Source organism: Cnephaeus nilssonii (genome assembly GCF_951640355.1).
Source record: "Cnephaeus nilssonii genome assembly, chromosome: 19".
NCBI classification, from domain to species: domain Eukaryota; kingdom Metazoa; phylum Chordata; class Mammalia; order Chiroptera; family Vespertilionidae; genus Cnephaeus; species Cnephaeus nilssonii.
The window spans coordinates 11742193-11761176 of record NC_137090.1 but is presented as its reverse complement, the minus strand read 5'-3'; the positions used below and the strand labels follow the sequence as shown (position 1 = coordinate 11761176).

Below are 18984 nucleotides of genomic sequence, written 5' to 3'. Positions count from 1 at the left end.
GTTGGGACACGGAGAAGAAAGGACACTGTCTTCCAGAGGTCTCTTCCCCAAATATAGCCTGTTGTTTTTGGGGTCCCCACATCCTCTCGGGGTGCCCAGATGATTCTCTCCTGGTGCGAGAGGCAGAGAGCAATGCCCTAGGGTTTCAGGAAAGAAGTTGGACATGGGAAACCGCCTCTAAAATAAGGGTTACTCACCCTCCCCTGCGATTTCATCCCAAACCCCCAAATATAAGTCTCCCCCAGACTCCCAAATTCTCCCATATGCCCCCAGTCCTCAGTCCAGGTACAACCAGAGACAGGACTCTGTGCAGCTCCCACAAGGAGCGCCCTGTGTCCAGTGAAGTGGCCTCCCCCATGCGTTCTCTCCTGCTTCCTGGCCATAGCAGACCCCAACCCAGGACGCTTCTCTAAGCCACCAGTGGTCACAGCCTTCCCCAGTGTAAACTCACCCCCTGGGGCAGAAGGGTCCTAGCAATTGCCCACCCAAACCGTGTTGCCCTATCACTCCACACCAAAGCTTCCTTCTGGAGAGACCACGAAGTCCCATCTCTCACCCAGGGCCTGGGTCTCCCCGTCCAATCTCTCTCAGCCATGCCTGGGGTCTGGGAGCGCGCTTGAGCCTGGGAGCTGCAGGCATGGTAGAAGAATCGACATCCCCAAAAAACCCCTCTCGCCAGCATCCCCCCAAGTATCTGATGCTTCATGTCTATGAAGGCATCTCTAACTTGGTCCCCAAATATTCCTAAGCTCCATCCCCAAGGCACACTAGAAGACACCCCTAAACAGGCACAACTTTTTAATTCTCTGGTTCTCCTGTTTTAGAGGGGTCCCAGCTGGCCTCTTCATACCCATCCCTTCGCTCTGGCCAAGGCTGTCCGGAGGGTGCGTGAGGCATGGCCTGGAGGACCCTCTCCCAATCGCCCCCAATCCCTCCACCTTTGGAAGGCTCCCCACCCTGCTCTCCAAGTCCAGTTCTCCCAGATTGGGGGTCCCAGGGAGGAAGCGGAAGGGGCTCCCCGGCCCACTCTTTAGCCTACACTATATTGAGGACCCAGCCGCACCCCAGCAGTAGCATCTCTGGCCCAGGCTGGCCTGGGGGGCTGGGGAGGCAGAGCTGCGAAGGGGGGAGATGTGCGGTGGACTCCCCTTCTCTTCCCTCCTCCTCCTCCTCCTCCTCCTCCTCCTCTCCGTTCCAACTCCCAAATTGGGGGCCGGGCCAGGCAGCTGTGATTGGCTGGGGGACGGGCGGCCGGCTCCCCCTCTCCTAGGGGCCGGGTTCCTCCCCACTCGCCATCGGGATGGTATAAAAGGGGCCCTGGCCACTGGTCGGAGCAGACGGGAGTTTCTCCTCCGGGTCGGAGCAGGAGGCACGCGGACTGTGAGGCCACGCATGAGCGGACGCTAACCCCCACCCCAGCCGCAAAGAGTCTACATGTCTAGGGTCTAGACATGTTCAGCTTTGTGGACCTCCGGCTCCTGCTCCTCTTAGCGGCCACCGCCCTCCTGACGCACGGCCAAGAGGAGGGCCAAGAAGAAGACAGTAAGTCCCAAGCTTGGGAGGGTCCGGGGCTGCTTGGTGTCGCAGCCTGCGCCCGGTCCCGGGAGTCCGCCACTTAAAACGGAGACTCGAGGTGCTCCGGGGACTCGGTGATGGGAGGGAGATGCTGGGGGCTCTTCTTTGGCACCCTGGGCGGGGAGGGAACGCACCCTGGGCGGGGAGGGCGGAGATGAACGCCCTCGGGAGCGGGAGTGGAGGATGGAGCGCTGCTTGCGTTAGTGCAGGCGGGGGTCCTGAGCGCGCACGGCGGAGTCCAACCGGGGAAAAGGGGGTCTGAGCGCGGGGCGCGGGGAAAGTACGTCGAAGATGGGATGGGGGCGCCGAGCTAGGCTTTTGGAGCCCAAGATGTAAAAACCATCAGGACGGCTGTGGGATGATTCATAAGGAAAGATTGTTTGCCCTCTGCAGGCTAGACAGTGTTGCTGGGGCCGCGGGGGTGCTGGGCCGAGGGGGGAGGGGGCGCAGAGAGTGGGCGGGTTGGCGGAGGAGAAACTTTGGAGAGCACTGGGCAGGCAGGGCGGGGGTCCTTGCGCCCTCTGCTGATCAATATTGAGAACCGTTCCTCCCTGTCCCGCGCTTCGCCTCCGCGCAGGAGCTGGAGCGGGAAGTGGGGGGTGGTTGCGGAGTGTGAACCCCACCTCTAGACCTAGAAAGTAAACTGGACGTGGCGTGGCCCCTGACTCTAAAAGAAGTGTCCAACCCAGGGAAATTGTTTAGCGTTGCCCGCCACCTAGTGGCTGTCTGGGTAGACGCTGGTGCGGTGGCCTGGTTAACGACCTTACTACTTGCGGACTTTTGGGTTCTTTGGCTACGGAGTGACCCAGGGGCGCTGGCTGGCTCTGGGAAACGGGGGTTGTCCCAGAGAGAAGGTTTTTGATACGTCTGGGCGCTGGAGGTTAGGGCGTCTCCAACTTTGGGGGGTATAGTCCAAGTCTCTGGGCGGGACCCCACGCAAACCAGCCCCGCCCCATCCTCGTAGCCCCTCCCACGCCTTCCCACCTGCCTGGGGAATCGGGAGGAATGGGGGCTGGACCTCCCGTCTCTCCTCCCACCCCCTCCTCCTCCGGTCGCCATCCAGACCACTCCCCACAAGCCTGCCCTCTGGATGGGGCCCCTCCGGTTCCCTCTCTCCTCCCCCTCCCCTCGCCGCCCCCCACCCCAATGGCTTTTTATTTCACTTGGCCTCGGCGCCAATGGGCTGAGGTCGGCGTTGGAAAGCAGCCCCCGCCTAAAGCTTTGTTTAAATTCCTGAGAACTGGAAAGAGTTATAGCCGCGCTGGCGAGGCGCCGCGGCGCTGTCACTGGCGCTGATGAGGAGCAGATGAGCTTCTGAGCTTTTAAGGATTTGGGGAGAGGAGGAGGGGGAGGAGGGGGAGGCGGGACATGGAAAATCTAAATACGTCTCTAAGACGGAGGGGACGGCGGCGAGGGCCGGGGTCCCTGGAGCTCTGCGGCGGGGGCTCGGGCGCCGCTGACAGCCCCGCGCCCCCCCTCTCGCCGCCGCAGTCCCACCAGTCACCTGCGTACAGAACGGCATCCGGTACCACGACCGGGAAGTATGGAAACCCGAGGTCTGTCAGATCTGCGTCTGCGACAACGGCAACGTGTTGTGCGATGACGTGATCTGCGAGGACACCAAGAACTGCCCCGGCGCCGTAGCTCCCCCGGGCGAGTGCTGCCCGGTCTGCCCCGACGGCGAGGGTACGGCTCCTCCGGGCCTGGGGCTGGGCCTGGGGCTGGGGCTGGGGCTGGGGATGGGGATGGGGAGGACGGGGGAGCGGCCCGGCCCGAGCCTGGGAGGGCTTTGCGGCCGGTGCCCCCGAGCAAACCCTGCCTCTAACCCGCGTTTCTTCTCCCCCTAGTGTCGCCTACGGATCTAGAAACCGCAGGAGTCGAGGTAATCCTCTGCCCTGGGCTGGTGCCACCCCTCCCCGGGCTCCCCTCGGCCCTCCCTCCTCTAACCCAGGTCCTTTTGTTTCCTCTCTCCCAACCCCAAAGGGACCCAAAGGAGACACCGGCCCCCGAGGCCCCAGGGTAAGAAGCGGGGCGCTCCGGGCTGCGGAGGGCTGCAGGTGGGCGTGGCTCCTGGCCTGTGCTCACCCGCCTGCCCTCTCCCGCTCCAGGGACCCGCAGGCCCCCCTGGCCGAGATGGCATCCCCGGACAGCCTGGTCTTCCCGGACCCCCCGGACCCCCTGGACCTCCTGGACCCCCTGGCCTCGGAGGAGTAAGTAGCGGGTGCTCCTCCCCACCCCCGGTTTTTGGTTTGGTTTGGGCAGATGGCATTCTTTACATTTTGAAATAATTTCGAGCTTAAAAGAAAAGCTTCCAGAACAATGCCAAGACCTCTCATATACCCTTCTCAGCCTGTCCCGTTTGCGTTATCAGTCTCTGTCTCTATATCCATATAATGATGGCTCTTTTTCTTTCTGGACCGTTGGTTTGGGAGTAAGTTGTTGGTAGTATGTCCCTAAGACCATTCTCTTAAAGGCCCACTGCACAATGATTCCATTTTGGAAATTTAACATTGTTACAATATATACCTAATACACGGTCCCTATTCAAATTTCACCAATGTCCTATTGTATATCATTATTTTTTCCAATTCCAGGATCCAATCCAGGATCATGAATTGCATTTTATTGCTATGTCTCTTTAGTTTTCCTTTCATCTGGAACATTCCTCAGGCCTTTTTTTTTTTTTTTTTTTTTGTCTTTCATGACACTGAGGTTCTTTGAAGAGCCCATTTGTGTGGTAAACTGTCCCTCCGTTTGGGTTGGTCGGCTGTGTCTTCATGACCAGATTCCGCGGATGCATTTTTGGCAGGACTATCTCACACGTGATGTCCTGCTTCGTGCGTCCCATCGGGAGGCACATGATGGCCGTTTGTCCCATTGTTGGTTCCGTCTCCTGCCTTTCACCTCACTGTCCCGACCCCACTTTCTCATACGCTCTCTTGTGTTTTTTCCCCCCCTAGAACTTCGCTCCCCAAATGTCTTACGGCTATGACGAGAAATCTGGTGGAGGAGTTTCCGTGCCCGGTCCCATGGTGAGCCACCAGGGGGCGTAGAGATGACAGAAGAAGAGCCGATGGGGAGCCACACAAGATGGGCCAGTGATGGCATAGGGGGGTGGCAGAGATAACCTATGAGGTCAAGATGACCACTGGGACCTCAGAGTCCAGAGAGGATGCAAGGCAACTGGGTGGTCCCAAGAGGAACCCATGGGAGACAGCAAGACCACACCCTTGTGGCACTTTCCCACAGCAACGTCATCAGGGCCTCCTTTTCTTCTTCTTCTATAGGGTCCTTCTGGTCCTCGTGGTCTCCCTGGCCCCCCTGGCTCACCTGTGAGTATCCAGGGTATCTTCATACACCATCTCGAGCTTTGGGCTTCTAGCGGGAGGATTGGGATGAAGGATTGGGATCTCTTGGTGAGATGGGAAAAGGCTGGCTGGGACCTGCCCTTCTAACCCCACCCCTCTCTCCTTGTCCTCCAGGGTCCCCAAGGTTTCCAAGGCCCCCCTGGTGAGCCTGGCGAGCCTGGAGCTTCAGTAAGTGCCCCCTCCCCAACTTGAACTCTGTGTACAAATACACCTCCCTCTGCAAATACATGGATTCTCCACTCCCATCTGGAGTCTTCCTTACCTCCTTTCCCTTCCTTCTTCCTTATCCTGGTAATTCTAATCCCCTCTCCTCCTATCTCATCTAGGGTCCCATGGGTCCCCGTGGTCCTCCTGGCCCCCCTGGCAAGAACGGAGATGATGTAAGTAGCCACCATGAGAAGACACCATCTGACCCTTACTGCCTCGCTGAGCTAGGGCCCTGTACCCCCCCCACCCAGTGCCCCACCGCCTTTGGGGGTAATACCCAGAGAAAAGGGGGGAAATTCGCCCGGATGCACAGGACTGCCCTTCAACAGTGATCTTCACCCTTTGTGGGATGTTTCTCCATTCTCTCCACTGTAAGCAAATCCCACCCCTGCCCCTCAGGGCAAGTGACTTTCTTAAGTTTAATTGCTCTGGGCACCTCAGGTCTGCTTCCCATGTGATGAGATTAAAACGCTGGTGACAGAAATAAACAAATTCCTTTGGAGGGAAATAAAATTCACCAGACAAGGGTTTCATGGTAGATTTAAATTGCACTCTAAATTCAAAGATAAGGCTCTGCGCCCCTAAGCCTGACCTTCAACAACCCCAAGAAGAGTCAGACCCTCCACACGTTTCCAGCCCAGGGTCGTGGGCATGAAGACCTTTTCTCTCCCTCTCAGGGTGAAGCTGGAAAGCCTGGTCGTCCTGGCGAGCGTGGGCCTCCTGGACCTCAGGTGAGCAAGACAGAGTGGCCAGCCCCCAGCTCTTCTGTATTTGGGCTTCATCTGGGCTCTGTGTCCAGGGCGATGGTGTCTTCTAATGGCCCTGCCTTTCTTTTCTTTTCCTGCCAGGGTGCTCGGGGATTGCCCGGAACAGCTGGTCTCCCTGGAATGAAGGGACACAGAGTGAGTCCCCTATGAGTCATCTAAGCTCCCAAAGTCCCAGCATCCCACCATTCCAACCCCTTCCCCCAAGGCCCCTGGTGTGTGTCGTGGTGGGAGGGAGCTACAGAAGTCCCAAGGGACAGAGAGTAGACATCCAAAAGAACTTACATCCATTGGGAAAGACGTTCTGATAAGAGGATTGGATGAGATCTTGGGCCAGTTGGGTTGAGTCTAGCTCAGAGACAGGGTGATGTCTGTGCTGAGCTCCTGAGGCTCCTTCTCAGGTCTGGGTGGGTGTCACGGTGACCCTCCCCCTCCACAGAGTCTTACCTGCCCCCTCCTCTCTATCTTAGGGTTTCAGTGGTTTGGATGGTGCCAAGGGAGATGCTGGTCCTGCTGGTCCCAAGGTAAGAGGCTGTCTGAGTGTCCTGGTCCTCCACCTCCCGCCCAGTCCCCCCCTGAGCAAATGCCTAATTCTGTTCTCTGCTCCATAGGGTGAGCCTGGTAGCCCTGGTGAAAATGGAGTTCCTGGTCAGATGGTGAGTGTGTCCAGTTCTGAGAGGGAGCAGGGTGCATGGGGCACAATGGGAGCTTGAGGGAAATGGGTGTGCCTTCCATCTCACTTGGTTTTTCTTGGTTTTGTTGCCAGGGCCCCCGTGGTCTGCCTGGTGAGAGAGGTCGCCCTGGAGCCCCTGGCCCTGCTGTAAGTACTCCTGGTCCCTTGGGGGGGGGGTCCCTGGGCTCTGGAAGGAGTCCCCCAGGAGCTGCAAGGACCGGCCAATGCTCAGTGGATGTAACCGAGGCTTCCTCCCTCTCCTACAGGGTGCTCGTGGAAATGATGGTGCTACTGGTGCTGCTGGACCCCCTGTAAGTGTGGCCCCTAGACCTCAATGCCTGGGAGTGGGCAGGGTCTCAGTGTGAGCTCTTGGGGATAACACTGGAGGTGGGCCATGCTGGTCTGAACCCCAAGACCTCTTCTGTCCCAGGGCGTGACTTGCAGCTGCCACTTTCCTTCTTGCTAACATCTCCTTTCCATTCACAGGGTCCCACTGGTCCTGCTGGTCCTCCTGGATTCCCTGGTGCTGTTGGTGCTAAGGTGAGACCCCTGCCCTCCTCTGAGCATAGCCCCCATGGGCCAAGGTGTCTCCTTGCTCCCCAAACCAGAGGGACCCAGAGTGGCAAGAGAGAAGTCCATTCCCCAACACCTTTGTCCTGGAGTCCCTTTCTCTGATCTTGGAGTCCTGACTCTTGGTCTCCTGTCCCTACCCTTCACCCCCCCTAACCCTCAACCCCCACCTTCCAAAGGTGAGGTTGGGCTGCCAGGGTGGATCCTGACATGTCCTTTCTTCCCATCCAGGGTGAAGCTGGTCCCCAAGGATCCCGAGGCTCTGAAGGTCCCCAGGGTGTGCGTGGTGAACCCGGCCCCCCTGGCCCTGCTGGTGCTGCTGGCCCTGCTGTAAGTCTTGCTTCCTCAGTGCCCCGTGCCCCTCCCCAACGCAGAGTCCTTGACTGTCACTCACCCGCCTCTTTCTGTGCCACAGGGAAACCCTGGTGCTGATGGACAGCCTGGTGCTAAAGGTGCCAACGTAAGTGTCCTGCAGGTTTCAGAGCTGCCCCTGGTGCCCACCCCCCACCTGCCCTGCGCCCTTCACTGGTAGACTCAACTTGTTCTGCCCCCTACAGGGCGCTCCTGGTATTGCTGGTGCTCCTGGCTTCCCTGGTGCCCGAGGCCCCTCTGGACCCCAGGGCCCCAGCGGTGCCCCTGGCCCCAAGGGTAACAGCGTAAGTACTACTCTCTTCCTTCTGCCCCATTCTGCACTGGCTCCGGTGTGACCCTTGTCTGGGGGTCAAGGCCAACTGAGCACCCCAACTTATGGCTCATCCTCTTCTCTTCCCCACACAGGGTGAACCTGGTGCTCCCGGGAACAAAGGAGACACGGGCGCCAAGGGAGAGCCCGTAAGTCCCCCTGCAGCTCAGCCCGTCCGCCTGGGAGGAGACCCGGGGAGGCCCAGCCTCAGCCAGCTGGGGAGCGGGCACCCGGAGGGCCCCTCACCACAGACTGTCCCCTCCTCTCTGCTGTCTCCAGGGCCCCACTGGTATTCAAGGACCCCCTGGCCCTGCTGGAGAGGAAGGAAAGCGAGGAGCCCGAGGTGAACCCGGACCTGCCGGCCTGCCCGGACCCCCTGGCGAGCGTGTAAGAGCCCCCTTCTCTGTCCCCAGGGCCAGCCCGGCGCCCCATGTCTGAGCTCACTGACCTCCTCTCCTCCTGCAGGGCGGACCTGGTAGCCGTGGCTTCCCTGGCGCAGATGGCGTTGCTGGTCCCAAGGTAACCTCTCTTCGTGGCCGGAGGCTGACCTTCACTCCCTTTTTCAGATGTAGTCCCCCCGCCACACACACACACACACATACACACGCACACACACACACATACATACACACACACACACACGCTGCCCAGCCCTTGTGCCCCATGCTGTGCCTACAGGCTTCTCTCTCCACACTCGGCCTCACCTTGGCCTGCCCGCCTCCAGCAATGCCCCTCAGAGCCCCCACCTCCCTGGGAGGAAGATGCTGGCCCTGGGAAGGAGGCCTAGGCCTGAGACCCTAACTGTCCCTGTGACCTCCCAACCAGGGCCCCGCTGGTGAACGTGGCTCTCCCGGCCCTGCTGGCCCCAAAGGCTCTCCTGGTGAAGCTGGTCGCCCCGGTGAAGCTGGTCTGCCTGGTGCCAAGGTGAGAACCCAGCCCTCTGCCCAGCTCGGCCCGGACCCTGCCTGTCCCGTGTTGGCTCTGGGAGGAGGTGCTCTGGAGCAGGACCATGGACCTGCCACCTGGAGAGCCCCCCTCCCCAGCCTCCGCTGTCCTCCCCCCACCCCCCCCACCCCCGCTCCTCCGCCCCCCCCTCTCCCGCAGCCCTCACACCTCTCTCTCTGCTCCCCCTTAGGGTCTGACTGGCAGCCCTGGCAGCCCTGGTCCTGATGGCAAAACTGGCCCCACTGTAAGTATCACTCCCCCGTGGACCGCCTTCCACCCTTCTGACCATCCACCTCCTGTTCTCACCTCGGCTTTTGTGACTTCCACTCCCAGGGTCCCGCTGGTCAAGATGGCCGCCCCGGACCTCCAGGCCCCCCTGGCGCCCGTGGTCAGGCTGGTGTGATGGGATTCCCTGGACCGAAAGGTGCTGCTGTGAGTATTCAGGGAGGAGCACCTCAGAGCCAGGGACAGGCACACGGGGAGGCGAGGGTCCCGGGTTCTGGGCCCAGCTCTGCCGCTGATGTGCTGTGTGGCCTCAGGCCGCTCACTGCCCCTCTCTGGACCTCAGTCTCCCTATTCACAAAATGAAAGGCCTCTCCTGAGACCACTTCCACGGCTCTATCCCCGGAAATAAATATTGTTGGTATTTGCCCCCCCCCATACACACACGGGGATGGGGTAGTCCCTTTATGTAATAGTTACCCCCAAATCTTGGGGGTTCTTTGAGATTTGAAAGGTGATATCAGAGGAGATGAAAGCCCTTGGCAGCTCAGGTCACCACAGGCCTATGATGGGGAGAAGGAAGGGGAGAGGGAGGAGAGAGGAGCGGAAGTGGCATGTGTCCGAGGGAGAGGCTAAGGGACCAGGAAGGCATTTCCCCAGGGCCGGAGCTGGTGGATAAAAAAGTCCAAAAAGTCCCTTTAAAAATTCCACTCCAAGTGAACAGGAGGGACCTGGGGAGCCCTGCTCTCCCACAGCAGCCCCTCAACCCCGACTCTTCCCCCCCAGGGAGAACCCGGCAAAGCTGGAGAGCGAGGTGTTCCTGGACCCCCCGGCGCTGTGGTACGTATCTTACCCTGCCTCCTCGCTGCCCATCGCTAGGGCCCCAGGACCCCCAGCCCCAGGCCCGCCCACCTGCCCCTCTTCCTCCAGCCACCTCACCACCCTGAGTTCTTCTTTGCTCTCCCCCCACAGGGTCCTGCTGGCAAAGACGGAGAAGCTGGAGCTCAGGGAGCCCCCGGCCCTGCTGTAAGTGTCCCTGCGGGGAGGCCTGGGCGGGGCGCAGGGGAGCAGCAGAGGGGAGACCCCCGTCCGCTCCTCTCCTGGGCCTTTCTGACCACCTTCTCCCCTGACAGGGCCCTGCTGGTGAGAGAGGTGAACAAGGCCCTGCTGGCTCCCCCGGATTCCAGGTGAGGCCTCACAGCCGAGCCGCCAGGGGGTTGGGAGCGGGTTGGCAGTTCCCCGTTGTTCTCTTCTGAATTCTAATCCCCTTCTCTCCCCTCCCCCACTTCCCACCTCCAGGGTCTTCCTGGCCCCGCTGGTCCTCCTGGTGAAGCAGGCAAACCCGGTGAACAGGTACGAGGTAGCAGCGGCCAGCCAGGCAGGGATGCAGGGAGGACAGAGGGAGGGGCCGGCCTCCTAGCTCACTAGACACCGTCAGCTGGAGGGATAATGGTTAGACACCAGGCAGGACTTCCCACCATGAAGGGAGCAGCTGGGACACTCTGTGACTTGCCTTCGACCCAAAGTTGGGGGCGTAGAGAGTAGAGGGGTGATCCCGGTTCAGTGCCACAAAGGCGCTGGTCTCTCATCACAGAGCCCGGGCCACCCCCCGGCAGGAGGGCAGGTGCTTTCTAGGGCTGAGGCCCGTGGCCTTTGCTCACTGTCTGTCCCTCCCTCCCTCCCCCTCAGGGTGCTCCTGGAGACCTCGGTGCCCCTGGCCCCTCTGGAGCAAGAGTAAGTAGAGCCTCTCCGCTCCCATCCAGATGCCCCGGCTGGCTGTCTCTGGAGCCGCCATCATGGTCCCGCCCTTCCTTTCCTCCTAGGGCGAGAGAGGTTTCCCCGGAGAGCGTGGTGTGCAAGGTCCCCCCGGCCCTGCTGGTCCCCGCGGATCCAATGGTGCCCCTGGCAACGATGGTGCTAAGGTAAGGACAGCACAGGGCCCGGGTCTCACCCCTCCTGCGGCAGGGGACACCTGGCTGTGAGCAAAGCCACCTAGACGGGAGCGGGGGAGGGGGAACCCTGCTGGGTGGGGTCCAGGTGCAGCCTGAAGTGCTGGCTGTCAGCCTTTACTCTGAGCTGGTGCCTGTCTCTGGCCTCGAAACCAAGCCTGGGAGATATTAAGAGGGGCTCAAGGCTCTGACGTCACCCTGGAAGCCCAGGCCTCACTCCAGTCCTCTTGGTTGCCACTTAGGGTGATGCTGGTGCCCCTGGAGCCCCCGGTAGCCAGGGTGCCCCTGGCCTTCAGGGAATGCCTGGTGAACGAGGTGCCGCTGGTCTTCCTGGCCCCAAGGGTGACAGAGTAAGTCCAACCCTGTGTGGCTCCCCTTCTCTGTCTACCCTGGGTCCCTCGGCCTCTCTCTCCCCGCCCTGCGATCGCCCCCTCTGGCCTTTCTGCTGATGAATCCTCTATCTGTGGTCCAGGCCTTTCTCTCCCCATGAGTTACCTTGGCAATGAGAGGTGGGGCTTTCTCCTGGATGGGGGGATCCCTTGTTCATCCCTCTACACAGGCAGGGCCTCTTCCCCTCTGCAAGCACCTTTTCCTCGGAAAAGTTTTGGGTCCTGGGCACGGGGTCGGGGGGGGGGGTCCCAGACACCAGCAAGACACACCAGGCCGCCCCCTTGCTCCACGCTGCAAGTCTCAGGCTGTCCCATGTTTTTAGGGCGATGCTGGTCCCAAAGGTGCTGATGGTGCTCCTGGCAAAGATGGCGTCCGAGGTCTGACTGGTCCCATCGGTCCTCCTGGCCCTGCTGGCGCCCCCGGTGACAAGGTGAGGTGGCTGCCTCCTTACCGTCTTCCCTAAGGCCGCTTTCCCAGCAAGCCTTGGGCATGGCTCTGAGCGGACAACCCGAAGGCGGGGAATCTGAAGGACGGGGAGGCTCTGCTGGGGTCGTCTGCCAGGAGTACGCAGGGAGGACCCTGAGCCTGAGCCTCCTGTCCCTCCCTCTCAGGGTGAAACTGGTCCTAGCGGCCCTGCTGGTCCCACTGGAGCCCGTGGCGCCCCCGTAAGTACAGAACGAATGCCTTCTCTCCCTCCGCACTGCCCCCAGCCCTTCCTGTCCCCCCTCCACCTTTGCCGTCATCCCTGGCCCCTGGAGAATGCTCCTGAGGGCCCCTCCTCCTCGCCTGTCCTTCCAGCGCACCCTCCCCCCCTGCCCCCCCTCCACGCCAGGGCATCTCTCCAGTTTGCCTCCTTTTCTTCTAGGGAGACCGTGGTGAGCCTGGTCCCCCTGGCCCTGCTGGCTTCGCTGGCCCCCCTGTGAGTATCAAGACCCCCTTCATTTGTTGTCACCAACTGGGACCGGGGACCTGGGGGGACTGGCTGAAGAGAGAAGCATCGTCCTGAGTCGGGAGGAGGAAGGGGCTGGGATGTCTCCCATTCAAGCATCTTCCTGCCTGGAGTTGCCGCCCCCGCCCAGCAACTGACGTGTTACACGGATGCATCCCTCCCCTCTCCTCACCAACTCCCTCCCCCTCCTCCAGGGTGCTGATGGCCAACCTGGTGCTAAAGGTGAACCCGGTGATGCTGGTGCTAAAGGTGATGCTGGTCCCGCCGGCCCTGCTGGCCCCGCCGGCCCCCCTGGCCCCATTGTGAGTATCTCGCCCGCCCTCGGCCCCAAGCTGCCAGCAGGCCTGGACCCGGGCTGGCCCAGCCCTGACGCCTCCCTGCTCTCCTCCAGGGTAACGTTGGTGCTCCTGGACCCAAAGGCGCCCGCGGCAGCGCTGGTCCCCCTGTGAGTAGCTCATTCCGTGTGTCAGCCGGGCTCCCCGGCTCCGGTTGGAGGTAGGGGCGGCTGGGCCAGGTGAGGGCGCTCTCCTCCTCCTGACTTCCTTGTCCTCTCCGGCTAGGGTGCTACTGGTTTCCCTGGTGCTGCTGGCCGCGTCGGTCCCCCCGGCCCCTCTGTGAGTATCCCCGGTGGAGTCTCCGTTGCTGGGAGGGGCGGGGCTGGGGCACAGGCTGGCAGGAGCGTCCTGGGCCTGGCTGAGGCCTCCGTGATGCTCCGGAATCCGGTGGAGTCTGACAGCCCCCCTTCTCCTCGTCCAGGGAAATGCTGGACCCCCTGGCCCTCCTGGCCCTGCTGGCAAAGAAGGCGGCAAAGGCCCCCGTGGTGAGACCGGCCCCGCTGGGCGTCCCGGTGAAGTTGGTCCCCCTGGCCCCCCTGGCCCTGCTGGTGAGAAAGGATCCCCTGGCTCCGACGGACCTGCTGTAAGTGCGAGCTCCGGAGGGACCGGGGGTGGGAGAGTGGTCCCTGGCCACGGCAGGGCCCCTCACCGCTGTCTGCCGCCCACAGGGCTCCCCCGGAACCCCTGGACCTCAAGGCATTGCTGGACAGCGTGGTGTGGTCGGCCTGCCCGGTCAGCGAGGAGAACGAGGCTTCCCCGGTCTTCCTGGCCCCTCTGTGAGTGCCCCCTCACCTTGGGGGACCCCGAGAGGAACTGTCATAGGACTCGGAGGGTGCAGGATGGGGGTGGGGTGGAGCCAGCAAAGACGAATGTGCTAGCTGACCAGGGGGCTCTCAGGACCCCCTCCCCATCTCTGGCCTGACTCTTCCTTCTCCCTAAGGGCGAACCTGGCAAACAAGGTCCTTCTGGCTCCAGTGGCGAACGTGGCCCCCCTGGTCCCATGGGCCCCCCTGGATTGGCTGGACCCCCTGGCGAGTCTGGACGTGAGGTAAGCAGTTGCCAGCCCTGTGCGATGCCAGTGCCCTCCGCAGGGCCCCTGGGGCCTTGGCCTGAGCCTCCCTCCCCCTGGCTGATGCCGACCTCCCTCCCTCTCCCTGCAGGGATCTCCTGGTGCTGAGGGCTCCCCCGGACGAGATGGATCTCCTGGCCCCAAGGTGAGACGGCTGCGCCCCCCGGGCCACAGCTGCGTCTGCTGCTCCCCCGGCCCCACCGGGCCCCTTCCTCTGGGGCTGACCGGCCTCTGCTCCCCTCCCCTCCCAGGGTGACCGTGGTGAGACCGGCCCTGCTGGACCCCCGGGTGCTCCTGGCGCTCCTGGTGCCCCTGGCCCAGTCGGCCCTGCTGGCAAGAGTGGCGACCGTGGTGAGACTGTAAGTAGCTGGGCTCCCTCCGGCTGCTTCGGGTCAGGCCGGGGACTCCCCGGGTTGCTAGGGTCCTGCAGGCGGACATCTGACCTCAGCCAGGCGGGGGGAGGACTGGAGGTCTTGCAAGGTGGCCAGGCCCCCTGGCTCCCCTGAAAACTGAGCCCCAGCTCAGCCTCGAGGCCCCTCTCCCCACAGTGCCCGTCTCCCCCGAGGATGGAGTTGTCCCCAGTTAATTGCCCAGCTTACACGAAGCCTGAATTCCATACAGTTTCATCTGGAGCTTAGGAGAGCGGGGCCTAGTGGGGAGGGATGTGAGGAAAGAGGGATCTGGCCAAGGAGTGGTTTCAGCAGCAGCTCGTGCTGGGCCAGCCCTCAGCCGGGGCCTCCCTGGCCGGGATCTAACGCTCTCTCTGCTCTCCCCAGGGTCCTGCTGGTCCTGCTGGCCCCATCGGCCCCGCCGGTGCCCGTGGCCCCACTGTAAGTCCTGCCCCGGCCCTCGTGTCCTCAGAACCCTGTCCAGGTGTGGACAGCACCCCACTCAGTGCTAACGGACCTCCCTCCTGACATCCTGTCTCCTCCACTCTGCTAGGGACCCCAAGGCCCCCGTGGTGACAAGGGTGAGACCGGCGAACAGGGCGACAGAGGCATCAAGGGTCACCGTGGTTTCTCCGGCCTCCAGGGTCCCCCTGGTCCCCCTGTGAGTACCTCCCCCGGCCCCCGCTGCCATCGAGGCTTCTCTTACCCTCTCCCCAGGCCTCGCTGTGTGATGGGGGAGGGGGCGCACTTTGGCTCAGTTTCCCGCTCTGGGTAGTCATTCTCACTTCTCCCTAGTGATGACGGGGATCCGAAGATTTATGGGCGTTTCCAAGGCGCTCCTGAGAGGGCGAAGGGTGTATAAAGGAGGCCTGTGGGAGGGGTCTCAGCCCGTAGACTCCCTGAATGATGGGGGTGGGGCAGGTTGCTGGCCGCACTTGACCCACCACGGGCCTGAATCGCCTTTCTGTCTCCTCCAGGGCTCTCCTGGTGAGCAAGGTCCCTCTGGAGCTTCTGGTCCCGCTGGTCCCCGTGTAAGTCTCGCCTTCTATCTCCTCTTCTTGGGCCCCAAGTCCAGGTTCACGTCAGGGCCCTTTGCCTGGGACACAGGTGTTCCTCGCCTCTCGGGAGAAGGGTCCAGAGACTGGGGTTGGGGGAAGGGAAGAAAGTCCTAGCCTAGGCCATCTTCCCCAGCCTTCGGCACCCCCCTCCCGCTCCCTCCTCCCCCGGTTTCCTGTCCCGGAGGTGGGAATGAGCAATGATGAGCACCAGGCGGGGAGGGTGGCGGGCTGCTCCCCAGCGTGGAGTGGTCTTGTGCTTCCTGGCAGACTGTCTTTAACCATCGCCCCCTCTGCAGGGTCCCCCCGGCTCTCCCGGTGCTGCTGGCAAAGATGGTCTCAACGGTCTCGCTGGCCCCATTGGACCCCCTGGTCCCCGCGGTCGCACTGGTGATGCTGGTCCTGTTGTACGTATCTCCCCATCCCGTCTGCTCGTGGCCCTCCAGCCCCGAGGCGCTCACGCCCCGGAGAACCCCACTCTCTTCCCTTTCCTTGCAGGGTCCCCCCGGCCCTCCCGGCCCTCCTGGTCCCCCTGGTCCTCCCAGCGGCGGTTTCGACTTCAGCTTCATGCCCCAGCCACCTCAAGAGAAGGCACACGATGGTGGCCGCTACTACCGGGCCGATGATGCCAACGTGGTCCGTGACCGTGACCTCGAGGTGGACACCACCCTCAAGAGCCTGAGCCAGCAGATCGAGAACATCCGGAGCCCCGAAGGCAGCCGCAAGAACCCCGCCCGCACCTGCCGCGACCTCAAGATGTGCCACTCTGACTGGAAGAGCGGTGAGGACATGCCCGCCCTGCGCCCGGCCTCCTCCTCCTGCCCCGAGGGGCTCCGAGGCCCAGGCGCGCCCCGCCTCCCAGGCCCCCCCTGACTCCGCCTCGCCCCGCCCCATCGCAGGAGAATACTGGATTGACCCCAACCAAGGCTGCAACCTGGACGCCATCAAGGTCTTCTGCAACATGGAGACAGGCGAGACCTGCGTGTACCCCACGCAGCCCACCGTGGCCCAGAAGAACTGGTACGTCAGCAAGAACCCCAAGGAGAAGAAGCACGTCTGGTTCGGCGAGAGCATGACCGGCGGGTTCCAGGTGCGTGAGCCGAACCCTGGAGCCACTCGCACCAGATGGGCGGCGGGGGGCGCAGGAGGGGCGTGAGGGAAGGTCTGGGTGCTCTGGGCCTCTGCTGGGTGTGACGGACAGAGCCAGGGGGAGAAGCCGGGGTCCTGGGCCCGTAAGGCTGGCTCAGACAGAGGGTGCCCGGGGTGGGGAGAGATCACGATGCTCGCTCTCCGAGGACTCCAGGGACGGGGCCAGGACTAGAGGCTCCAGGACGGTCGCTCACTCTTCGCCCTCCCTGCCTCTTGCAGTTCGAGTACGGCGGCCAGGACTCCGACCCCGCGGACGTGGCCATCCAGCTGACCTTCCTGCGCCTGATGTCCACCGAGGCCTCCCAGAACCTCACCTACCACTGCAAGAACAGCGTGGCCTACCTGGACCAGCAGACAGGCAACCTCAAGAAGTCCCTGCTCCTCCAGGGCTCCAACGAGATCGAGCTCCGGTCCGAGGGCAACAGCCGCTTCACCTACACTGTCACCTACGACGGCTGCACGGTGAGTGCCCGGGTCCCCGGGCAGGGCCCCTCTCTGGGCCGTGGCTTCCCAGGCAGGCCCTCGTTCTCCTCCCCCCCACTCTCACTCCCGCCCGGTGACGCCCCTCTCCCGTTGTCTCCCCTCCGCCCAGAGTCACACCGGAGCCTGGGGCAAGACAGTGATCGAATACAAAACCACCAAGACCTCCCGCCTGCCCATCATCGATGTGGCCCCCTTGGACATTGGCGCCCCAGACCAGGAATTCGGCATGAACGTTGGCCCTGTCTGCTTCCTGTAAACTCCCTCCACTCTAACCTGGCTCCCTCCCACCCAACCCATTGGCCCCTGACCTTGGAAACAGACAAACAACCCAAACTGAACCCCCCCCCAAAAAAAAGTCAAAAATGGGAACCAATTTCACATGGACTTTGGAAAATTTTTTTTTTCCTTTGCATTCATCTCTCCAACTTAGTTTTTATCTTTGACCAACTGAACATGACCAAAAAACCAAAACCACATTCAACCTTACCAAAACCAAAAAAAAGAAAAAAAAGAATAAATAAATAACTTTTTAAAAAAGGAAGCTTGGTCCACTTGCTTGAAGACCCATGTGGGGATAAGTCCTTTTCTGCCCGTTGGGCTTATGATACCCCAACGCTGCCCTTTCTGCTCCTTTCTCCACGCCTTCTTGGGGCCTCCCCTCCACTGCTCCCCAAATCTAAGTCTCCCCAAAAGACACAGGAAACCATGCATTGTCTGCCCAGCAACCAAAGGCAATGCTAAAACACCCGAGTGGCCCTCCCTCACCCCGTACCCCCAAGCCCTGGGGGAACCCGGGGTTCTCAGAACTGCCAAAGAAGCTTCACCATCTGGCGTCCCCTGGCCTCGGCCACGTTCCCCTCTTCGTTTTTGAGGAGGGCGTGCCGGGGGGGCCCCAGGCCCTGCATCGCCTGGTGTGGAGAAAAGTCAGGAGGGGCCGCCGCAGCGGAAACGTGTCGATCCCCGCGCACCAGGGCCGATGGGAGAGACTGCTCCGCTCCTGTGTGACTGTGTTGCTGAAAGACTACCTCTCTCTGTGTCACCGGGGCAACCGTGTGGGGGCGGGCCGGGGGCAGGATGGAAGGGGCTCCCCATTTTATACCAAAGGTGCTACATCTCTGTGATGGGGTGGGGTGGCGAGGGGGTCACTGGTGCTATAGAAGTGGAGACGCCCCCACCCCTACCACCAGGCCAGCCAATGTTCCTTTTTGTTCCAAGTCCTTTGAATTCTTTGGTGTTTTTTTTCTCATGGATGGAGATGCATGTGAATTTTCTTAAGGTGCTATTTACCACGGGGAGAGAGTGTGCCACTCACTCCTCACCCTCTCTCCCCACCCCCCCTCGCCTGCTGGGGCCTCTCTCTCCAGACCTCTCTTCTCTGAAACCCCCTCCTCCTCAGCTCCTCCCCTCCTCACACCTCGCTCCTGGTCTGTCCTTCGTCCTCTCTCCTGGGTTTCAGAGCACAAATTTCCCAAAGCACAAAGCAGTTTTCCCCCTGGGGTGGGAGGAAGCAAGAGACTCTGTACCTATTTTGTATGTGTATAATAATTTGAGATGTTTTTAATTATTTTGATTGCTGGAATAAAGCATGTGGAAATGACCCAAACATATGTGCAGTGGCCTCCTAATTTCCTTCCTTGGAGTCGGGGGTGGGGAGGGAGATTTGAGGTGGGGGGTGGGCTCTCCCTTCCTTTTCTTGCCCATTTCGTCCCCACCCCCCACCCCACCCCCGCCGCCTTCCCCCTCCCCATCTAGCACCCTCCTTGGTCCGTCTTCTTCCCTCTTACCGTTCATATACCTTAACCCATCTTCTTCCCTTTCTCATGCAAGCTTCCTTACACATCTCCCCAAAACCCTCTTCCCCCTTATAGTACATGCAGGCAACCCACATGTGCAGCAACACACACACACACACACACACACACACACACACACGACTCCCTCCAGAGCCTCACGCCCACTTTCCCATCAAAGCCATCCATTCTGCTGCCCTCTCCACTGCTGTGGGCACCCTGCAGGGTTGGGGGGCACTGGGTGATGGAGGTGGGACCGGTGAGGGTACCTAGAAGCCCTCAGGAAGGCCTCTCCCTGGGCCAACATGGAGGGGCATGTGGCCCCCTCCCGCCTTGCCCTCTCTGAGCTCCTCCAAAGGGCAACAAGCAGCACAGCACATGAGGGGGTGCCTGAGCCTGCGCAGAGGCTGGGAGGAGGCC

General features: G+C 61.6%; 1 protein-coding gene across 1 annotated transcript; it reads left to right on the top strand.

Moving 5' to 3' along the window:
• Positions 1-1316: 1316 nt before the first annotated feature.
• On the top strand, positions 1317-18381 carry COL1A1 (collagen type I alpha 1 chain). Its single transcript, XM_079797655.1, has 51 exons — positions 1317-1542; positions 3067-3261; positions 3423-3457; positions 3559-3594; positions 3684-3785; positions 4536-4607; positions 4863-4907; positions 5058-5111; positions 5270-5323; positions 5828-5881; positions 5999-6052; positions 6385-6438; positions 6526-6570; positions 6681-6734; positions 6854-6898; positions 7074-7127; positions 7389-7487; positions 7573-7617; positions 7715-7813; positions 7935-7988; positions 8119-8226; positions 8305-8358; positions 8665-8763; positions 8975-9028; positions 9118-9216; positions 9793-9846; positions 9979-10032; positions 10140-10193; positions 10306-10359; positions 10696-10740; positions 10830-10928; positions 11198-11305; positions 11668-11775; positions 11957-12010; positions 12211-12264; positions 12489-12596; positions 12686-12739; positions 12855-12908; positions 13051-13212; positions 13298-13405; positions 13570-13677; positions 13790-13843; positions 13950-14057; positions 14475-14528; positions 14641-14748; positions 15065-15118; positions 15442-15549; positions 15641-15923; positions 16042-16232; positions 16511-16753; positions 16884-18381. Exons 1-51 carry the CDS (start codon positions 1452-1454, stop codon positions 17028-17030), a joined length of 4383 nt encoding a protein of 1460 aa, XP_079653781.1. The 5' UTR covers positions 1317-1451; the 3' UTR covers positions 17031-18381.
• Positions 18382-18984: the final 603 nt, after the last annotated feature.